At 59.7% G+C, this 20,925-nt stretch overlaps 3 protein-coding genes across 10 annotated transcripts; 1 reads left to right on the top strand and 2 right to left on the bottom strand.

The window, feature by feature from the left end:
• The first annotated feature begins 280 nt into the window (after positions 1–280).
• On the top strand, positions 281–10,132 carry LOC121074547 (ILK associated serine/threonine phosphatase). 4 transcript variants are annotated; one of them, XM_040566787.1, is made up of 12 exons: positions 282–370; positions 555–620; positions 706–762; positions 1,688–1,771; positions 2,656–2,782; positions 3,343–3,449; positions 3,940–4,033; positions 5,790–5,877; positions 6,163–6,284; positions 8,064–8,183; positions 9,521–9,602; positions 9,854–10,132. In XM_040566787.1, exons 1-12 carry the CDS (start codon positions 325–327, stop codon positions 9,992–9,994), a joined length of 1,134 nt encoding a protein of 377 aa, XP_040422721.1. In that variant the 5' UTR covers positions 282–324; the 3' UTR covers positions 9,995–10,132. The 4 variants fall into 4 exon arrangements, with proteins under 4 accessions (XP_040422723.1, XP_040422721.1, XP_040422720.1 ...); XM_040566786.1 differs by having other exon boundaries at positions 284–370; positions 1,688–1,807; XM_040566789.1 differs by lacking the exon at positions 706–762 and having other exon boundaries at positions 281–370.
• A 1,814-nt stretch (positions 10,133–11,946) lies between these two features.
• Positions 11,947–16,423, bottom strand: KLHL30 (kelch like family member 30). 3 transcript variants are annotated; one of them, XM_040567469.1, is made up of 7 exons: positions 16,093–16,423; positions 14,560–15,669; positions 14,136–14,222; positions 13,751–13,906; positions 13,488–13,676; positions 13,087–13,232; positions 11,947–12,792 (listed from the first exon to the last, which is right to left on the bottom strand). In XM_040567469.1, the coding sequence occupies exons 1-7, from the start codon at positions 16,421–16,423 to the stop codon at positions 12,541–12,543; spliced, it is 2,271 nt and encodes a 756-aa protein (XP_040423403.1). In that variant the 3' UTR covers positions 11,947–12,540. The 3 variants fall into 3 exon arrangements, with proteins under 3 accessions (XP_040423403.1, XP_040423405.1, XP_040423404.1); XM_040567471.1 differs by having other exon boundaries at positions 14,560–15,584; positions 16,093–16,209; XM_040567470.1 differs by lacking the exon at positions 14,136–14,222.
• A 341-nt stretch (positions 16,424–16,764) lies between these two features.
• Positions 16,765–20,676, bottom strand: ESPNL (espin like). Of its 3 annotated transcripts, XM_040567475.1 has the most exons (5): positions 20,141–20,676; positions 20,007–20,055; positions 19,341–19,431; positions 18,404–18,961; positions 16,765–18,311 (listed from the first exon to the last, which is right to left on the bottom strand). In XM_040567475.1, the coding sequence occupies exons 4-5, from the start codon at positions 18,488–18,490 to the stop codon at positions 16,794–16,796; spliced, it is 1,605 nt and encodes a 534-aa protein (XP_040423409.1). In that variant the 5' UTR covers positions 18,491–18,961; positions 19,341–19,431; positions 20,007–20,055; positions 20,141–20,676; the 3' UTR covers positions 16,765–16,793. The 3 variants fall into 3 exon arrangements, with proteins under 3 accessions (XP_040423409.1, XP_040423408.1, XP_040423410.1); XM_040567474.1 differs by having other exon boundaries at positions 20,007–20,676; XM_040567476.1 differs by lacking the exon at positions 20,007–20,055.
• Positions 20,677–20,925: the final 249 nt, after the last annotated feature.

Genomic DNA, 20,925 nt, shown 5'->3' with positions numbered 1-20,925 from the left:
ATCGATCCGTCGTTGCGGTGCCGGGGGGACCGATCCTCACGGGATCGCCGTTCCGGGGGGGGGGGGGGGGGCGCTCCGCGGGCCCGCAGCGGCCGCCGCTCCCTCAGGGCGCCGCCAGGGGGCGCTGCGCCTCGGCCCCGCCCCCTCGGCAGCGCGGAGCGGGGCGGCGGAGGGGAAGAGTTCCGCTCCCCGCCGAGCCGCGCGCGGGGGCGGGCTTCCGGCCTCGCCGCCGCAGCCCATTGGGCGGCGGGCGGCTCTGGCCCCGCCCCAAGGGGGTGATTGGCAGGGGCGGGGGCGCGGCGGCGGCGGCGGCGGCGGCAGCGGATGGACCTGTTCGGGGACCTGCCCGAGCCCGGCGGGGCGGCGGGGGGTGAGGGGCGGGGGGCGGGGGGGGCCGGGGGCCGGGGGGGGCCTGGGGGGGGGGGGGGGGGGGGGGGGGGGAGGGGGGGGGGGTGCACCGGGGCCGGCCCGGGCCCGGCTGAGGCCCGGCAGGCCGTCCCCGCGAGGCGGCGGCGGGCCGCGGGCGGTGCCGAGCCCCTGGCGGTGCCTTGCAGGGAAGGAGGCCCCGGGCGGGCCGCGGCTCTTCGACGACCTCCCGCCGGCCGGCAGCGCCGAGGCAGGTAGGGCCGTGCTCCCCCCCCCCTCCCCGTCCCCGGTCCCCGCTCCCCTGTGCGGCGCTGAGCCCGGTTCCGTGTCGCCCCGCAGGCGCGGGGGGCTCGCTGCTCTTCGACGACCTCCCGCCGGCCGGCAGCGGCGACCCAGGTAAGCGGGGGCTTCGCCTCGCCGCGGTGCTTCCCACCGCAAGGCCCCGGCGCGGGGCCGTAACCCGGGGCCCGTCCCGGCCGTGTGCCCGCCTCGCCCAAAGCGGGGCCGTAGCCCGGTACGGATCCGCACGGGTCTGCCGCCCGGGGCGCTGGCTCTGCCGGGTGGGCCCCCATCGCCCGCGGCTGGAAGCTCGCCGAGCGCGGGGGCGGCGCTGGCCCCTGGCCTTCGCTGCTTTTCCTCCGCAGGCGCAACCTGCCTCCTCCTCCTCCTCCTCCCCGCCCGTGAGCTCCTGCAGAGCCGGGCCTCGGGCAGGGGAGGCGTTCTGCTAGCACCTGGGGGGAGGCCAGGTAAACCAAGAGCCGCACCACGTGGGAACGAGCGCCTGGAGGGAAAAGGCTGGGGTTCTGGCGCCCTGGGAATCCTCCGACAATTGGTAGCTTCAATTTGTAACCTGCCGTCTGAAACCCGTGACAAATCCATGGCGCACCTTCAGAGTAACAAAACGTGCTTCCTTGCGTTGCTGTGGCTACGATTTATAGAAACAAATAGTAATAATTAAAAGCGAGCAGTGCTCCGATCTGGAACGCTACTGCAGTTAGTTGCTCAGGAAGTTAAAGGCTCGGTGGGGAGAATCAACGGCCTGCCGGCCAGCCGGGCCCGTACCGTACCTGGGGGAGGGTGGCACAATTCGGGGAGCCCAGCTCAGCGCGTGCCAGGTTAGGTGCTGCTGCGCGCTGCCTGGCGTGTGCTCACCTCTGTGGTGGGTTGGTCAAAACGGTTGTAACTCCGCTCACCTCATGCTGTGGGAGCACGCAAGTCCGTGCTCCTGAGAGGAGTGCTTCAGTGTAGAAGGATGTGCTGAACTCGGTAAGTAAAATCGAGCTGGAAGTCTTCAGCTCCCTGTGCTTTTCTTCTGTTTCAGCCTCCAGCGCTGCCGAGCAGGTCTCAGCAGGGAGCCAGGTGAAAGGGGAGAAGAGGAAGTCCTTGGAGGAGGAAGAGAAGAATGGCAGGGAAGAACTTGTGGAAAAGAAAGTTTGTAAAGGTTTTCAGACAGTTTGAAAACAAATGTACTCGATTTGTGCTTTTGTCGTTGGGCTGAGTAAGTCCAGACCGAAGCTGAGCTTTGGCTCTTCAGTCTGCTTGCACTTGCAGCCTCTCGTGGGGGGGGAGCAAGCTGCTGTCGGGGGAGCCCCTCAAGCTCCCTGGCACGCTGCCTCCCTCACCTGGGCCTCCCTTCCAGTCCTAACGGAGTGGCAGAAGCTGGGCAGGCGGCATGCCTCGGCATCCCCCAGGAGAAAGGCCTGTGCTGCCAGCAGGGGGACTGGGTACGAAGCCTCTGGAAGGCTTGAGCCACAGCAGCTGTTTTTTCCAGATCCCCAGATCTCTCCCGAGTGGCTGCTAAGAAAGCCAGAGAGAGAGAGACTTGCCTTGGCATATAACGCGTTTGACTTCAGTGCAGGTGCCCACGTGTTATGTTCAGCTTTGGGGAGAAAGATGTGCTCAGTGAAAGGGAAATGGCACGTTCTGGAAACAGCAGACTTTGCATTCCTTCCCTACCCTCCCTCTTTAAAGCTGTGCTTTGTTTCACCGGCGGTTTCAGTGGTGCCGCGTGCTCCCCCCCGTTTGATAAGAGCACCCTCCGACGCCCAGCAGTACTGCTTGGGTACAGCTGCCCCCCAAAACGGGGGCAAGCTGCTGAGCTTGGGAGCACTTAAACTCACGTTACAAAATCCACCCTGTTCGGCAGGAGGTGCCAGCTGTACTGTTGCAGCGCCGACAGCTGTGCTTGGGGGATGCTTGTGAGAGCTGAAGAGCGATCGCCGATCTGTTGGTTTGAGCCGAGGCGATGAGGGAGTTTGATCTCTTTGTGTCTGCTTTGTCCCTCCGTAGAGTCAGTGGGCATCCTCGGACTGAAGGGTTACGTGGCGGAGAGGAAAGGTGAAAGGGAAGACATGCAGGACGCCCACGTCATCCTGAACGATATCACGGAGGAGTGTCAGCCGCTGCCCTCCCAAATGTAAGTGAGCTCTGCCCGCCGAGGCCAGGGGACGGAGCTGCAGGTGGCAGCCGTCGTGGGGGTGAAGGAGCTCCAGCTTGCCTCCGCGAAGCCTGCCGCGTGATCTTTTGTTTGGAGCAGCTGGTGCTCCTGAGTACAGCCTGCTTCGTGTTGTGCGTCTTGGGCCCGTTATTGGGAGAGCGGGGTCAGATCGTTAGCCGTGTTCCTGGGTGAGTCAGGGGACTAGATGATGTATAAGTACCTCTGAGTGATGCTCAGGGAACTCAGTCACTGAGTTTGTAAGAACTCTGGATATCGAGCTTCTGTTACCCAAATGAAGTGCGGATGTTTCAGGACCCTCAGTTTAATTGTAGGCACGGCAGTTGTTGCCTTGGGGATTTTTACAGCGTGTGAAAACCCCAACTGTGGCGATGGAGAATGCTTGAAGAGGACACAACAGATGTTCTCTCATCTGAAAAGTTAAAATCTCTTAGTGAATTAAATATCAGTATCAATTCAGTCCCACCTTCTGGCTAAGAGCCCTTCTCAGCCCTTTTCTGCTGCCGCTTGCTCCCTCACAGCACGCGCGTCTCGTACTTCGCTGTTTTTGATGGCCACGGGGGAGTCCGAGCCTCAAAATTTGCGGCACAGAACCTGCACCTCAACCTCATCAAGAAGTTTCCGAAAGGTGAGAGGGCTGGAACAAGGGCTCTGGGACGACAGTCACCTTTTGTGCTGTGAAACTCTGGCTGCTGCTTAAGCAAATGGATTCGTCGGGGTATAGCTCTGCAGTTTCCATTCCTCATTCCAAGTTGACCTGTGTGCACAGAGACCGCGCTGTCTCCTGGGGAGGAGGGCTGGAAGCCGTTTTGGCACGAGGGTGCGAGCAGCCAAGAGCAAACCACTAAGCAAGCACAAGATGTGCTGTTGCCAGGCTTGGCAGCGCTGCTTTGTGAGAAAAGGAAGAGTAAAAATACCCGCCCGGGGGAGAGGGGTGCGCCATAAATTCTCCGTACATGTTCCCAGTCAGACTTTTTGTAGCGTGAGCCTGCCGTGTGCTCCAGCTGCTCTGCGCAGATCTGTGCGCTGCGTTGCCAAACTGCCTGCTGGGTGAGGGGAGAGGTGGGTGTCGGGTGTGTTTTAGCAGGACTTCAGTTGCTGTTTTCCCTGTCTGGCAGGTGAGGTGGTCAGCGTGGAGAAGACAGTGAAGAGATGCCTTCTGGACACCTTCAAACATACAGACGAAGAGTTTCTAAAGCAGGCATCCAGCCAGTAAGTGCGAGTGCTTCCCGTGCGTTTGTGTTCCTTAGCTTGTGGCTCGCAGGCCTCGGCTCTGAGCGGGTCAGAGGAAGCCTCGAGCCGTGGCTCTGCTTCGGGGAAGCGCCGTGAAGCTGAGCTGTGACTCTGCCAGCTGAGTGCCTGCTCGAGCTACGTCACAGCACACGCTAGGCTTCCTCTGCAGCAAGAGGTCTGTGGGACCCCGTAGGCTAAAATACGTGTTAATGGCAAAGGAAGGAACCAACCCATGACCCGAGAACCCACCTCTGTCCGTACCAGAGCATCCTGTTCGCCTTCTTTGTAAAGACAGCGTGTTGCTGAAGTGACGCATCCTGTCCTGCATGAGCTGGGGTCTCTGTATTGACAACATGAAAGGGGGTTTGTAGAGCAGAACGTTAAAGGAAGGTGCACACAGCAGCTTGCAGAGGCACTTTTCCTGGTAGTATGTGCTCACCAGGCTGGAATCTGCTTGTTTTTAATGCCCTGTGTTGAAAGATTTCTTTCTCTCAATTTAAGATTAAATCTTGCTTTTTTTTTTTCCGCCTCTTTTTGAGGACGGATGATTTGATGAGAAAACGTCCCTCATCTTAAGCTGGTTTCTAACTAACTATTTCTAAAACAAAGTTGAGAAGTGCAGGCTGGCATTTATCCCATAGAAAGTATTTGCTATCCGCCAGCTGGGTTTTGAGTGTAACCCCCCTTACCTTCTCTGTCTCTGCTGGACTGACACATTAACTGTGGTTTATGACTAAGGAAGATACAGATTGTGCTTGAAATAAAATCACTTTGTCACCAGTCCTTTAAACTTTTCATCTGTTTCATAGGGGCACCTCTAACACATCTGGAAAGGCTGTTGGTGCATCTCATTCTGATTCAATTTTCAATAAATTAAAAACTGGCTCTGTTTCTTAAGCCTAATTGGATTTTTTTTAAAAAAGTTTGGCCAGGCAGATGGAAAAAGCTTCTTTGAGTCTGTTACAACGGTGTCAATTCCCAAACCAGCCTGTTTGGTCAGACACATGACAAAGCTGCTGCAAAGGATTTCTGCGTGGCAACAGCTGTATTGCTGAACACCTACAATTCGTGCCATCTGCACCTTCCAAATCAGGAGAAACTGGACAAAATATGTCTAGGAACCTCTCAAAGCTAGTTGCAATACAGAACGGTGCCTTAGCTGGGTGTCATTATGGGAAGGGCTGGTGTGGCAGCTGTAATCTAAGAAGCGCTTCTCAGCTCACCTGGAGCTCTAGAGATGCAAGCTGAACTACGGCACATGGAACATGGGGAGCGACCGATGGCACCTCTGGGGCGAGGGCTGGATTGAGCAGGGAGGGTGCTGTGAGAAAAGGGAGGGAAATAAAGGCAGAAAGGAAGGCGACTTGGCTCGGCCCTGGCTGTTCTGTCTCTTCGCTGCAAAGAAGGAGCCTTCTCAGGAGGCGATGGGGATTCTCACCTGCTCACAGCGCTGCAGCTTCTGGGCTTGTGTCGGTGCTGAGCCTGCTGCAGCCAAAGATGAGCTTTGTTGGCAGTTGAGCGTGAGGAAGGGGTGGTGTGGGGATGCATTCAGAAGGTGGTGGTCTGCGTAGCTCCTCCGTCCTTAACCAGCCTGCTCTTCACCACCTGTGGTTTCCCGAGCTGCTGGCTGCCGAGTGTCCCTGCGCGGCACTTCTTCCTTTGGTCCCCAGGAGTATTTTGTCACCAAATTCTCAAAAGCTGTTTTCCCCATTAGTAATCTTGTTGCTCCCTTCAGGAAGCCGGCGTGGAAGGATGGCTCCACAGCGACTTGTGTCCTAGCTGTCGACAACATTCTCTACATCGCCAACCTGGGGGACAGCCGGGTAAGCGGAACGGAGAAGCCCACTGCTGGCGTCTCAATTCCTCTGCAAGCCTCGCTAGTGCTGCAGGGCGACATCTGTTGCCTTCCTTATTGTTGGCGGGCAAGTGATACAGGGGAAACACTGCAATCCTTACGTGCTCCATGCTGGAAAGATGACAGCTACCTTTCTATGTTAAAGCTGTCTTTCATTTTGGAGCGCAGAGAGCCTGAACTTACAGCTCTCTCCCAGGAAGCTCTTCCTGCAGTTCTGTTGTTGTTTACTCACGCGGGTCTTTCGTCAGCACAGGCGATCCTGTGTCGGTACAATGAAGAGAGTCAGAAGCACACGGCCTTAAGCCTTAGCAAGGAACACAACCCCACCCAGTACGAGGAGCGCATGCGGATACAGAAAGCCGGGGGAAATGTCAGGTGAGTGCCTAAAGGTGATGAGCGAGCAAATCCAAACCCTGGTCCAATTTCAGGCCTGAGAACGGAGCTGCTGGGTCTCCGCATGGCTGCCTGCTAGTGACAGCCCAGGGGGAATCCCTTGCTGCTTGCAGGCAGCACAGTGATCTCTGAGGTGCCTTAAGGAGTCAGTAGTTTGAGATGGCTGATGGGTGCTGATTTCCCAGGGGCTTAAGACAGTGGCGGGGTGCTGTGCTGCAAAGGCAGGAACCTATTTGAAACCCTGCCGGCGTAATACCAGCACGGATGCTCTTAAACTTAAGCTAAACAGCATTAGACTTGATTTTTAAGTTGCACTTGCTGCACGCTGTGCCACTGAGCAGAATTCATTTCCTACTTGCAGTATCAGCTCTCCCTGTCCTGTGAGAGGGTTTGAGAAAGCACAAGATCGCTCGGTGCCTGGCCTCGTGGCAGTGCCTTCCCCACTCGGTTGCCTTCATCGGCTGGGTGCACAGCCCGCAGCTGGTGTGGCTCCGCTGGGGGTTAGCTGCCGCAGTGAGGCTGTGCGGAGCAGAAGGGAAATTTTGGAGCTGTGATGGGATTATCGTAACACGGCTGCGCACGTAGGGGTGCGTGGCTGGTGCTAAGCACAGCGGCGGTGTTTGGCTTGCTGATGGTGTTCTCTCCCTTTGAAGGCTGTGTCTTGATTTAGTGACATCTGTACCAGAGAGGGCTGGGCGCGGGTGAGGTGTCTCGGGGCCTGTTCAGCACCTGCAGAGGCGGAGTGCAGCCAGCTCAGTCCTGTCTCACTGCAACGTCTGGAGGGCCTCGTTCCTTTTGTCTCTGCAGAGCACGTGCTGCTGCTTCTGCTCAGCACTGATCCATCTCTGCACGCAGGCAGGAGATGGGCCAGTCCGTTAGCTCTCCTCAGAACTGGAGGAACAGCTCCCCAGCTGCCTGGGAGTCTCTCCACTGGTAGAGTTAAAATCGTTATAAAATCATCGTGCTTCAGTATTTTGGACCTAAGAGATCAGTAGCAAGGCGCGTGAGCATCGGATCTCTTCTGTGACGCGTCTCACTCTTGCTTTTATCTGGGGCAGGGCTGGCTGGACTATAGCCACGTCTTGCTAGAGTGCACAGAAATCATCTTCTCGGGGGAGAAGATGCTCAATCATCGGAAGGTGGAGTGTGGGAAGCTGTTTCTGTGGGGGCAGCACTCTGTTAATTAGAGAGGTTTAACACTCAAGGCTGCTTCCTAAGGTTTGTAATGCGGATTTCACAGGACTGGCTGCTGTGATGAGGTTTTTTAGTGAAGACCAAGGAGAAGCTGCTGTAGTTCTTGCTCCTTTGAACTGCCAGCAGCTGAGCCAACCTACAGGGGCTGGGGTCCTGAGAGGCAGAACACAGGAGGGGCTGCCAGCTCGGTCCTGGTCTTGCCTATTGCTGTTCTGAGCTCACATTGAAATGTGGTGTACTTGGTACCCTGCTAAAAAAACAGTCTGAATTCTAGGAGCTCACATCGCTCTTGCTTAGCTGGTTTGCTAGGCTGAGCAGGACTCCAGTTAGGGCAGGGAGGAAGAAAACAGCTTTGAGTTCTCCTGACTTCATTTCTTCCTTTCCTCCTCCATTTATTTGTGTAAAGGACCGGGAAGTGCGCAGAAAGAGATGGAGACTTGGAAGGAAAGGTGTGACCTCGCTGGGGTGGGATTTGTATGAGGCAGCTGAACGCCTGGTGGGGGAGAGTGCCCCGTCAGGCAGACGTGCACGTTTCGGGGGGGACTGATGTTTTCTTTCCTTGTCCAGGGATGGCAGAGTCCTCGGAGTGCTGGAGGTTTCCCGCTCCATCGGGGATGGCCAGTACAAACGCTGCGGTGTTATCTCTGTGCCAGACATCAAACGCTGCCAGCTCATGCACAATGACAGGTACGCCGTGCCCGCGCGGGGGGGTTGCCGTGCCCTGGCTCCGCTCAGCAGAGGCCCGAGCTGCACGCCCTGTGCTTTGCTGCCAGGGCTGAGGCACCCCGCACTGATCGCCCCCAAGTAAAAGCTGCTCTCGCTGCTCGTGTCCCTCTGCTCCCATTCCACACCAGTACGTGGGGGTAATGCTGCTGCTACGTTCTGCCAAGGCGCTGTGAAAGCTCCTGATGCAGAAATAGGGCTCACAGCGGTGATAACACACGCAGGCCTCAGCCTGCCTTTGTGCCCTGAATAACCTCACGTGCCAGTGTTCAGGCAGCTGGTTAAAGCTGGAATCCTCGGATCTCTGTGCTTGGATCCTGGATCCAGTCCTTGGATCTCTGATGTGTTTCTAGCAGCTGTGGTGCCCACACATACCATTATATTTAGCTCTGACTTCTGAAGTTTTGAGATGCTTTTCCCAACAAACGGCGATGATAAATTGCATTTGGGTCAGTACAACCATGAATGCTCCCAGAGGTGACCGGGTAACCCTGTGGGATCAGAGTTTTGTAGCAAGAGATCCACTGAAATATTTCTAAGGATATTCTGAGCATTAGGCTCTGAAAGTGCCTTCAGAGACTTGTGCTGCTCTTGGGGACTGGCTGTAGATTTCCTCGTCTGGTGACTCCAGCTGGAGCTCCTGGTTAACGCAGATCCCCGTGCAGGCAGGGAGTGCACAGCAAGATGTTTCCGTCACCCTGCGGTGGGGAGCTCGGAGGCAGCTCTCCACCTCTGGGGCCTTGGCAGGACTTTCCTGTCACAGTTACGCCTCTTGCCTGAACTAAGCTGCTCACTTTTTTTTTTTTTTGGAGTATTTCTAATTAAATTGTTGCTTACCCCAGGAGCACAGGTTTTTAAAGGGACACGCTTAAAGTATTCAGCTGGCTGTGTTCCTCTATTTCCATGCACTAGCTACCTAGCAGGGAAAAGTTGTGAATGAAAGGGACTCAAAGCTGTACCTAGAAAAGTGATGGAGCTTTCCAGCAGGTCGCAGAGACACAGTGTGTGGTCTTGCTTAAGTGTGTGGTGTCCGTATGTCCTCCAGGGTGTGCTGATCTAGGTCTGACATGGCTTTTCTAACTCGTTAGCATGTACTCAGCTCTGTGAATGGTAAGTGTCAGAGCACCGGGGGACTCGTGATGCCTCTGAGGGATTTTCAGATGAGCTTTATGGCGTTGTCCCTTTGGATTGAAGCATGGGTACGCATAAAATTGCATGGAGGGAGTTTGCTTTAGCTGGGGAGTCAAAGCTTCAGCCTCTAACCCGACTTTATTTGAAACCCGTCTTTATTTGATTTCCAGGTTCATCCTGATAGCGTGTGATGGCCTCTTTAAAGTCTTTACGCCAGAAGAAGCTGTGAACTTCATCGTATCCTGCCTGGAGGTGAGGAGAAGGCAGCTTGGGGGCTGGGTTACTCAGCGCAGGAGGCATGAAATAGTATGTGACTTGCTCCCTCCAGGCTAATTAGCTGAACAATGAGCGAGCGGTGCAGAAACGTACTTCTGCCAGGGGCTGCTCCCTGTACCAGAGGTTGTCCTTCTTTGTTTTGCCTTTCTGTGCTCAGAAATAACCACGTGCTGGGGTGATGCACTTCGCTGGGAGCACTCGGCATTGTCTTTTCATTGTCCCGACAGGATAAGAACATCCAGGCGAGAGAAGGGAAGCTGGAAGCAGATGCCAGATACGAAGCTGCCTGTAACAGACTGGCCAACAAGGCGGTGCAGCGAGGGTCAGCAGACAACGTTACGGTCATGGTGGTCCGGATAGAGCACTGAACGACGAGGGGCAGCAGCAGGGCCCCCAGCTTGTGGCAGATGTAAAGATGGGAGAAGTTGGCGTGGGTGCGTGCGTGGCGGGGGGAGGGAGGCTCCTGCTGGGTGCTCCTCAGTGTAAATAAAGTTTTTTTTCTAATAGTTTTAGTTCACTTGGCTAGCAGTGTTTTCTGAGTGGCTGCTGTAGTGGATCGAGCTGTGGGGGAACCTTGTGTCCTGTCACCCCTCGTTCCCCCAGATGTCCTGAGAAACCAAATAAATCTGAGTGGTGGAGGTGCTGGCGAGAGCAGGCATCTTTGTGCACAGTCGGCTCCCATTCAAATGGTGCAGGTTTGTTGTTTCCTTGAGCTTTGTGTGAGGCCCAGGGAGAGTTCTGAGTGTTTAGGGCTTGGTGGGAGATCTGGTCAGATTCCCCAGCTGCCTGTTCGTGACCAGGTGTTGGCTGTGCTCCTGGTGCTGGGAAGGAAATCTTTGGTACTGGCGATGGGCTTTGAGGTTGCACCCAGCTGAGTGAACCAAGCATTGCTTGCAGAGCAGCAGCAGCAGTGTGCCTTCCCTCTGCTTGCAGAAAGCCGTGTTGGAGGTTTTTTATCCTAATTGTTGATACAGGGAAAACTGGATGGAGCTTGTTCCTGATACCTTATATATAAAATTGGGCAAGTGTGGTTTTTTTTTGTTTGTTTGTTCTTTCCTCCAAATGGACCTGCCAAGGGGAAGGTCTTTCAGAAGCACTTGGTTACTCCAGGGCTCTGAGTGCCCCCACTCCAAGGCTGGGTAGCAAAATTATAGAATCCCGGAATGGTTTGGGTTGGATGGGACCTTAAAGGTCTTCTAATTCCACCCCCCTGACATGGGCAGGGACACCTCCCACTAGATGAGGTTGCTCAGAGCAACCTCACTGGCCTTGAACACCTCCAGGGATGGGGCATCCACAGCTTTTCTGGGCAGTCTGTGCCAGAACCTCACCACCCTCTGAGTGAAGACTTTCTTCATAATATCTAATCTAAATCTACCTACTAGCTTAAAGACACTCCACTCCCTGACACCGTGTCCCTCCCCAACTTTCCTGCAGCCCCCTTTAGGCACGGGCAGGCCACTATAAGGTCTCCCTGGAGCCTTCTCTTCTCTGGGCAGAACAACCCCACTTCCCTCATCCTGTCTTCATGGCAGAGGTGCTTGAGCCCCTTGCTCATCCTCATGGCCCTGTTATGGACTCAGTAATGCTTCCATGTCTTGTGCTGGAGCCCCAGCTCGCCTCTCCCGGCTCGTTCTGCTCCCAGCCCTGCACGCCTGCTCCCACACGAGGCTGCACTGCTGTGAGCGCAGTGGGAATTGCCCAGGTTAGCAGTGTGCTGATGCTCCTTCTCCTGCAAGCTGAATTTGGAGAGAACGCGTGGTTTTATTCAGCCCATGGCCAAAGAAAACCTGATAACAGGTCTCGGGAGGAGAACTTGCCCTCCTCTCCTGCCTTTTAGAGAGAGTGCCGACAGCACGCCTCCAGGGAGGCACGCAGCACTTGGTGTCGTGGTACTGCCAGTAACTATTTCTGTGGAATGGATTGTATCTTAGCTTCATCGGGGCAGGGCTCAGGAGGACGTGCTGGGGGGCAGGAAGCTCTAGCGGCAGTCAGGCAGCAGCTTGCCTGCAGTTCTCGGCAGGGTGGGGGCTGCAGGGGGGTTCCTGCGAATAACTCAGCCCTGCCACTGGGCTGGGCACTGTCAAGGGACTGGGGTGAGGTGAGGGCTGGGACCACCCCGCCTTCGTGGGTGGGGGGCCGGTGCAGAAGCCTTCTATGCCCCCCTTGGGGCTGAGCAAGCTTCCAGCCCCTTCCCAGCACTGCACTTAGCCCCCCCCAGTAGCTCCGGCTTCAGCAGCAGTTTTGTGCCACTGGGGAGGATGCTCGGGATGTACCGAGCGAAGCAGGGGTCCCCAACCCCGACACGCAGAGCTCCTCGTTGTGCACGTTTAATGGGTCACAAAGCAACAACCACAACACGGAACAGCTTCATGGTAAAACAACCCTGGCAGCCCGGGAGCGTGCTGCTGGGGGCCGCGTTGGCCTCCAGGGAGGTGCTGCTTCACGCTCAGCCCGGGAACAGGGCAACGAGCGCCGGAGCTGGGAAGGAGCCACCAAAGTGCAGCTTCCATGGGTGGGCAGCGGGACGGAAAGATGCGCCCCAATCCCCCTTGTCTTCTGGAAATCAAAGCCATGGGGAAAATGGGGAGGCTGCAGGCAGTGCTGCAGCCACTGGGAAGCAGTGGTGTGGTGGGTGAGCGCGTCTCCCTCCAAAGACCGCAAAAAGCTTGGGGATTTCAGAGGGCAAAGAGGCAGTCCTTAGAAAACCAAACTAAATCACCAGCTGAAGTGTGGTGGGAAGGAAAAGCCTTTTCCCATGTGGTGACTGCGTGTTCCCGCCTCCCCTCCCCAGGGAGGGCCAGGTCGGGAGCCGGAGCGGTCAGCTCACCGGGTGACGGTGCTGCCGGGGCCACGAGCCCGAGTGGCTCCCTCCAGGCTGTGGCTGAGCCCACTGGCACTGCTGCGGGCCCTCCTACCACCCATGGTCACCCTGGAAAGCCTCTGTCCACTTGGAGGTGTCCATGAAGATGGAGGAGGAGCTGTGGAAGAGCCAGAGGCAGGGCAGCGAGCCTTCCCGCGTCCAGCGGTTCTTGGCGCAGTCGTACACCTCCATCTCCACCCGGTAGTCCCCGTCCATTCCCTTCCAGTGGCCACCAGTGACGAAGAGCCGGTCGCCCAGTGGCACCATCCCGCCGTTCTCATGCAGCGTGTGCAGGAGCTGCACCTGCGCCAGGGGCATGGGCACGTTTGGGGTCGGTGAGCTTCGGAGTCCTGCCGGGCCCACGGCTCACTCGTGACTCTGCCTAATTTTTGGCAGCATCCCCACGTTGCGCTCATGCAGAAGCAAGGGTTGGGATCCTGTGGGATGGGGGGCTTGGGGGGTACAGGCAGGATGGCACTGGGCTGTGCATGCAGCAGCCCCACACACCCCATGGGAGGGTGGTGCTGGAAAAAATAGGCACGAACTGCCTAAAATCAGAACACGGTGTGAAGGCCATGCCCCTGGAGCACCCGGTACCTTCTGCCAGATGTTTGCCTCTGGGTCGTAGACGTGGACCTTCTTGGTGTTGTCCCCGATGAGGTAGATGAGCCCATGCAGGGTGGCACAGCGCGGGGCCGAGAGGTACTTGGGGATGAAGGGGGACGTGATCACGCTCCACAGATCTGCAAGGAGCAGCTGTCGGCGTGCTGGGCGAGCGCACCACAGGCTAGGCTGCTGCTGTACCTCCACCCCCCCCCCCCCCCAAAAAAAAAAGCATCCCCAGCTGTACCTCCAACCCCCCCCCCCCCCCCAAAAAGCATCCCCAGCCCCACAGCTATTTACAGGGGAGTTGGAAAGGACATGGAGCAGCCAGGCAGGGTGGCACCTGTGCTCCCCATCTGAGACGAAGCTCCCGTGCCTTTGGGGCAGGCGCTTACCTCGCACGGGGTTGTAGCACTGCAGGGTGAGCGCGTTGTACTTGACGGCGCAGGAGCCCACGAGGTACAGCTTGCCCAGGCAGCCGGTGGCGGCGAAGTTGCTGACGTACTTGAGGGCCGGGCTGATGGCGCACCAGCTCTGGTTGTAGGGGTCGTAGCGCTCCACCTCCACCACCTCCACCGTGGTCCCTGCGGGGCGGTGGGACACTGCAGCCCCCCGGGGCCGCGCCGTGCCGCCCGCCCGCCCTCCGGCAGCACCTTACCCCCAATGACGTAGATCTCGCCGTTGAGGACGGCGCTGGTGTGGTTCGTCCGGGCTCGCAGCATGGATGTGATGGGTGTCCAGGCGCCGTCCTTGGGGCAGAAGCGCCAGGCCTGGGTTGTCGACCACGTGTCATTCTGGGACCCCCGAGAGCCACCTGGAGCAGGGGAAAGACACGGCTCAGGCTGGACACCCGCCAAGAGCAGCCACCCCAGCACATCCCTCGCCCGAAAGAAGAGCAAGGAGAAGGCTTTGCTTGGTAGAAGGGGGTGGCCCAAGGCCTGTGCCTGCATCGCAGCCCCATGCCTGGTTCCTGGGGAGATGCTGGACCCCCCCCCCCCCCCCCCCCCCCCCCCCCCCCCCCCCCCCCGCCAGCCAGCACCTACCTGTGACATAGACGTCGTTGTTCAGCGCCACCAGGGAAAAGCCCCACTTGTTGTAGTCAGGGAAGTCGGGCAGAGCGATCCATTGCCCTGAAACCCAGCAGAGCCCCGCTGTGAGCCCCGCTCACAGGCTGGGGACATCCCGCCCAGTCCCTCGGGGATGGGGGCAGCATCTCAGGGGTCACACCTTTCAACTAGCTCTATTTCATGCTTTCACCCCAAGATGTCCCTATGTTGATGGCTGGTTTGGGAGTGGGAATTTCCCCCCTGCTGCTTCTCTTCATCTCAGCCCAGTGGGAAGGAGCCAAACCCTCCACCCCAGTCTGTCCCACAGTGGGGCCAGGAGGCAGTTTTTGGGGCAGAGTGGGGTCAATGAACATGCCAGGGGTGTGCATTCACCCCATCCATTCCTGCCACAGGCACTTACGGCTTTTAGGGTTGTAGAAGGCAAAGTTCCTGGGGGCAGCTGGCATTTCCAGCCCCCCTTCCTCATCCTCACTCTCCTCCAGCACCCGGCCGCCCACCACCACCAGCACCTCCTCCAGCTTCTGCGGTGGGCTCAGCTTCTGCGGTGCGGTGGAGACCCCGCCACTGCTGACAGTGGCGCGGGACCTGGCCACAAGGGCCTTGCTGGCGGCTGAGTCGCGGACGAGGGGCTCGGCAGCGAGAAGGTTCTGGAGGTACTGGTCCGGCAGCGAGACCAGGTGGGCCAGCTCCAGCAGCTCGGGCAGGAACTGGGCTCGGGGCCCCGGGTCATGGCGCACCCAGCGCAGCACGGCTTCGGCCACGCTCTGCTCCTCCTGCACCTGCAGCTGCTCGTTGGAGAGGTAGACGGCCAACCTCTCCTTAGAGAGCTGGAGGAACTCCTCCTGCTGAGACACGGCCTCAAAGTTCTCCTGCAAGAAAGACCAGGCCTTGGAGGACACCTCGGGGCAGCCGTGGCTCTCTCCGAACTCGCAGATACCTAGGCAGTTCGTGGCGTCCATCTGCTGCCGCAGGTAGCGGCTGCAGGCCTTCTGGATGGCGGGGAAGTGGAGCTGGCTGGACGTCCGCATCAGCCCCTCCACATTGCCCTGGTTGATGGTGACCTTCCCCGTGTAGGCAAAGTCCAGCAGCGTCTCCAGCGCATCCGGGTCCACCTCCTTCAGCTCCACGCGTGCCGCAATGCTCTCGGCAAAGTCTCCAGAGAACATGGCGTGGAAGTAGTGGCTGCAGAGGGCCAGGACGCCACGGTGGCAGGGGAACTCCCTCCCCCCTGCCAGCAGCAGCACATCCGACAGCTTGGGGTGGGTGCGCAACCGCTGCAGCCCCTCCAGCATGCCCTGAGCATGCGACGGCAGGCAGAAGTCGAAGTCATCCACGTTCCTCACCATAGTGCTGGGCTCGGCAGCCGGGGCGGCCGCGGGTCCCAGCTGGAGGAATGAGCCCGGGCTGAGCGTGGCGAGGGCGTTCCTGCCAGGAGAAGGCGATGACGAGTGCCTCCTTCCTGGCACAACTGCGCCTTCTTCGCGTCGCCCGTGTGATTTACAGGCGTCAGCTGGGGTAGGAGAAGGGATTTCAGGAGCCCTGTGCTCCCCCCAGTCTGCTCACAGCTCCCTGCTGGCTGCGTTTTCCCCACCCCATGTCATGGGGCTGAGCTGCCCGGCTGGGGCTGCCAGCTATTTTTCAGGGAGGATAGGGAGAGCTGGGGGGGGGTGGCTTGGGGGCTGGGGTCACCTTGCTTCAGCTCAGAGCTTGGGGCATTCCCCTTGGGACCCTCTGCGATGCACCCCTACGGTGCCCGGGGAGCATATGGAGACAAAACCCCCTTCTCAGTGCTGCTCAGCCCAAGCATCCAGCCCAGCCAGCAAAGCTTCAGTGCCCCTGGGGATGGCCCCCTCCCCACCCACACCCCCTCACATCCCCCCGGGTGGTGTTCAGCCTCCATCGGGGCTGAGCCCTGCAGCTGCCCTGCTCCTACCTGGGTTTGCCCCGCTTGGAGCACGCGGTGTCCCATCCAGCTGCCCTCGCTGGGAGGGAAGTGGCCAGGGTTTGGGAGGGACACCCGGGGTGGTGGTGGGGGCTGAGCCGGGGGGTATTTTTAGCTGGCGTGGGGACATTGCTCTTCCCCAGCCATCTGCTCTTAAAGGCACCGTCAGGGCAAAGCCGCCCCGCCTGCTCGCCCCATGGCCTTGCTGCTTCGTGCGGCAGCACCCGAGGGTACGTGCGGGGAACACGTCCCTCCCTGGGCGAGCGGGACCACTGCGTGTGCGTAACGAGGGACAAGACACCCCCCCAAACCCATTAGTCATCTGAACCTGCTGCCACTGCTTTTCTCCCTCCCGGCTGGGACTGGCTGTTAAATATAGGCTGTTATCTCACCCCGGAGGGCCGCACGCGCCCTGGCCCCCCCGTGGGCGGCAGCTGATAAATCCCAGTCGCCGCCTGCCTGGCACCGAGGCCGCGGGGTGCCCCATGGGGTCTTGCCAGCATTGGAGCACTCAGGCTGGGGCCAAAAGCTTTCTTCATCACCCCAAAACTTCTTGAGCTCCCTTCTGTCCACAGTGCTTGTTTCAAGACAAAACTGAACTGCTTTTATTTAAGCCTCCACAGGACAAAAGCCCTTCGCAAAGCAGGGAAGGCAGACAGGCATTGCTGGGGGGAACAGGGTGGTGGGAGGTGTCACTCCTCAAAGCTGAAGATCTCGGCCTCCTTCTCCTTCCAGAAGGCGAAGCTGCGGTCGATGCACCTGCAGATCTCTTCACTGCTGGAGCGGCCGGTGGCTGGCCTGCGGGCACCGGGCTGCAGGGGGCTCCCCCTGGCCATCCCTGGCAGCCAGGCTGAGCCCTTGGTGGTGCCGAAGTACCTCGCCTTGATGTCCTCGAAGCTGTCCTTCCAGCTGCGCCGGCCAGCAGTGATTTCATCGGTGACGGCGCGGTGGAAGGCGCGCGCGGCCTCCCAGCCATGCCGGCCCAGGTGGTCGAACACCTCAAAGCAGAGGAGGTGCCGGCCCCGGCGCTCCTCAGGGGCCAGGTCCTGCTCCAAGATGCGGAAGTAGCCCAGCATGAAGAGGTCTAGGGTGAGGCTGTCATAGTCGGCCGGTGCCCCGTCAGCCTGCCGCACGAACTGCTCGGGGGACAGGGTGGTGCGGGGGCCGCCGGTGGGAGGTGGTGGCGGCAGCGGGTGGGCAGCCGCATCCCTCCAGCTGCCCAGGAGCTGCTGGATGGCGCTCCTCTGCCACGACAGGCGGCTCACCCTGCTCAGCCCCTCCTCGGCCCTGGGAGCACCCACCGCGTCCCGCTGGGCCTGCAGCGCCCGGCAGGCTGTAGCCCACGGGTTGGGGCTGCCAGCCGAGCGCTTCCAGTGGCTCAGGAAGAGAAGCACGATGCGCTCCTTGCGCAGGCCGCATGACTCTGGCACTGGCGACCCGCTGCCATCCGAGAGCGCTTCCTCGCAGCTGATCCCCGAGTCGCTGGCGGCTTCCACCGCCCCGGGCTCACTCTCCCCACCGCTGCCACCGGGGTGCTCGAAGGCACCGCGCAGGCTGCGGACACTCACCCCACACTGCCGGATCTCCCGCTGTGCCAGGCTGCCTGCCGGTGTCCGGGAGGCTCCGGGCAGCGGGGCAGGCAGTGGGGTGGGCACGGGGGTGGCACGGGCGCCCTCAGCGTTGGCCAGCAGCGTAGCCAGGCTGCCCACCACGCCAGCCAGGCGGCTGCACCAGAGGGGCAGGGGCTGCCCCGGGGCAGGCGGGGGGCTGTGGACGGTGATGCTGAGCAACGGGGAGGGCAGGAGGGCGCGCAACTCCTGTGCCAGGCGCTGCAGCTCGCCTTGGTAGGCCTCGCCGCGCCGCCGCAGCCTCAGGCTCTCCACTGCCCACTCCAGCTGCTGCAGGTCCCCCTCTGTCAGCAGCTCCCCGAAGGGGCCCAGCACCGCCTCGTGGGATGGTGAGAAGCACCAGGCACCTGGCTCCTGTGGCAGAAGGCCCGTCAGATGGCGGTGCTGGCGGGGCCCTGCCGCATCCCACCCCCAGCCCGGCTGTACCTGGTTGCACACCTCCGCCTCATCAGCCAGCCGGGCGCGCAGCCGGCGCACCATCACCTGCCGCTTCCACTCGGGGATGGTGTGGCCCTGCTCGTCGTGCGTGGGCACCAGGGTGTCCACATCCATGGGGTCTGGCACGGCAGCGCTGGGGGGGTCCTGCCAGGGGATGGGGTGGTCTCTGCAGGCTCTGAGCCGAGGGAAAGGGCAGAAATGCAAGCAGCGGGTGGCAGATGGAGGTGGTGACGTACCGGATTAATGAAGGGCGCCGGGATCCTGGCCCGCTGCATGGGTTTGCGGAGCTTCAGCTCCGGCAGCGGTGACCTGCTGGGCTGCATCCCCCTCGGGGCCGGGTCACTGCCGGGAAGAGAGGCACGGGGCCGCTTTGGGGGAGCGGGAGCAGAGCAGGATGGGCTTCACATCCCTGCTCTGCTGGGGAGGCAGTGGGAGGGTCAGTAGAACCCATCCCCTGCCTGGCAGGAGCGTGAGGGTAGGGAAGCATTTACAGACATTTCTTCTTTCTAGGGAAAAATGCTCGTGGGTAGATGAAGAGAACTGGGAAAAGCCGTGAAAACATCTGGTGGTGCAGCCCTTGGCTCCTTGCAGTTTATGCGCTCGCTTGTGGCCTGGCAGCGTGGGGGACCAGCAGCTCCCTCAGCTGCTGCTGCGGCACTGCCCCAGCCTGGGGACGCTGGCTCTGACCCCAGGCCACAGGCCAAGCCAGGATGTGCTGGTGGAGGGTGGTGCTGTGGGGAGAGCCCCTTGTCCTGGAGAGGGCAACCAGCGGGAGGATTCATTCGCTGGTGAACCTGGAGGAGTGCAGAGAAGGGGAGATTTTCCCAGGGGAGTTGCAGTGCCTCTGTGTCCCCCCCCACCACCGGGTGATCGCTGGATAGCGGTCCCGGAGATGATGCCCAGCACATCACCCCTGGCAGAGCAGACTCGTGAGGGCTCTTCCTAGACAAACACAGCCTTTCCCCACGGGCAGACCTGCATTTTCACACGTCCAGGGCACGGTTTGCAACCCAGCCTGACCCCTGGGCACAGCCAAGGCATGTGGTGGGTGAGGCCAACCCACCACACTCGGCAGGCACCCTGCCTCCGTCCGGGGCAGGGGAGGCTTCTCCTGGCCGCATTCCCACCCCGCTGAGCCAGCGCGGCCCCGGCCACCACAGACACTTTCCTGACCTGCTTGGGTGAGTGCCAGCGGGTGGCATTTCTCTGCTTGCCAAGTTAAGTCAAAATGCAGGGAAAGCGGCTGCCCCAGGGTGTTAAGGCTCTGGGTGGGGTGGAAATGAAGCATTTTGTTTGAATTCGGAGGGGCTTAAACCGCTCACTCATCGTAAGGACCGAAGCAAACTGTTCTGACTTTTTCATGTTCCCCTTTTACTCCTTTTTTTTTTTTTTTTCCCCCAGATAAAATGTATCTCCAGTATCTCCAGCTGCAAAACCAGGTCATCCCAAACCAAAGGCAATGCTCCTGCAAGCAGAGCCCAAGCCTAGCAGCGGGCAGGCAATTCCCCTGCCCACCCCCCCGTGAACACTCTTGTGGGGAAGGCCCTCCCATGACAAACCTGACATTTTTTTCCTTTTAATGAAGAGTAAGGAGCTGCAGAGACCCAGGTCCCCGCCTTCTTCCTGGGTGACACAGGCGATGCCCATGTCACAGGGGACCCCTGTGCCTACAGCCCCTTGGGACCACCCCTGCCACTGCTGGCCCTTCCCCTGGCACCCCTGCCCATCTGTCCCTTCTCCCAGGGGAGAAACGCTCTGCTGGACCAATCCAGCACCTCCAAAAGAGATCAGAGAGCCCACCGAATGTGGATTCACGCAACTCGCCGGCTGCCCGCTTACCTTGGGGCTTGCTGCTGCAGGGTGCCCGCCGTGGGTGCTGCTCACAGGGCTGCACACAGGAGACGGGGCTCAGCCAGGGGAGGTTTGTCCTGGGGTGACAGGGGCACCCGCAGGCAGAGAGGGGTGTTTCTCACCTGCTGCTGGCAGTTGCAGGGTGGCAGTGGGGAGCTGACACCAGTGGGCCCCAGGAGGCATGGAGCTGGGCACTTGGTGCTGCCCGCACCTTGTGCCAGGCAAAAACTGAGCAACCGGATCCCACTGCTGCTTGCTCGCAGCCCCCAGGTGTTATCTTAAAGCCCTTGAAAAGAAGGAGCCTCATTAGTGAAGCAAATGTGTCGGCCGGCATCAGCTGCTGACCCGCCTCCCCCGTTGCGGGTGCCTTTGCAAGAGCCAAAGATGCAGCTGATACAGCGGCCTCGCTCGCTTCAATAACGGGCTTTGGGAGGAACGGGACGACGTGGAGAAGGAAGAAATCCAGAAACTGGCAGTTACCGTCCTGCTGTAAGCCGCCGCACTGCTCGGTGGCAGCTCCGGGTCAAGCAGGGACGATCCAGCCCCAGATAAGGTCCAGCTGTGGCTGTGGGTGCCCCCCGAGCCCCGCAGCCCGCGGCAGGAGGAGAGGCAGCGGGGCGCCGCTCTGCCGTGTCTGCAGTGCTGGGGCCGGGCAGAGCACAGCCCACGGCGCGTTAATATTTGATGGGGGCATCAGGTGGCAGTGCCGGGCCCAGTCCTGCCACATCCCAGGAGCGCCTCTGGACCAGCAAGAGGCCGTACACACTCCTGTGTGCGCACAGCAACACCCACAGCTGCGGGCATGGCCCCATCGCTCTGCTAGTGGCAGATTTGGTGCTCGGCTCCGTTCCTGCCACTGCAAAGGGATGTTTTGGGGGATTGGGGGAGTATTTAGTAACACTAAATA

This window comes from Cygnus olor, chromosome 9 (assembly GCF_009769625.2).
Source record: "Cygnus olor isolate bCygOlo1 chromosome 9, bCygOlo1.pri.v2, whole genome shotgun sequence".
NCBI lineage: Eukaryota > Metazoa > Chordata > Aves > Anseriformes > Anatidae > Cygnus > Cygnus olor.
This window is presented reverse-complemented; position numbering and strand designations above follow the sequence as displayed.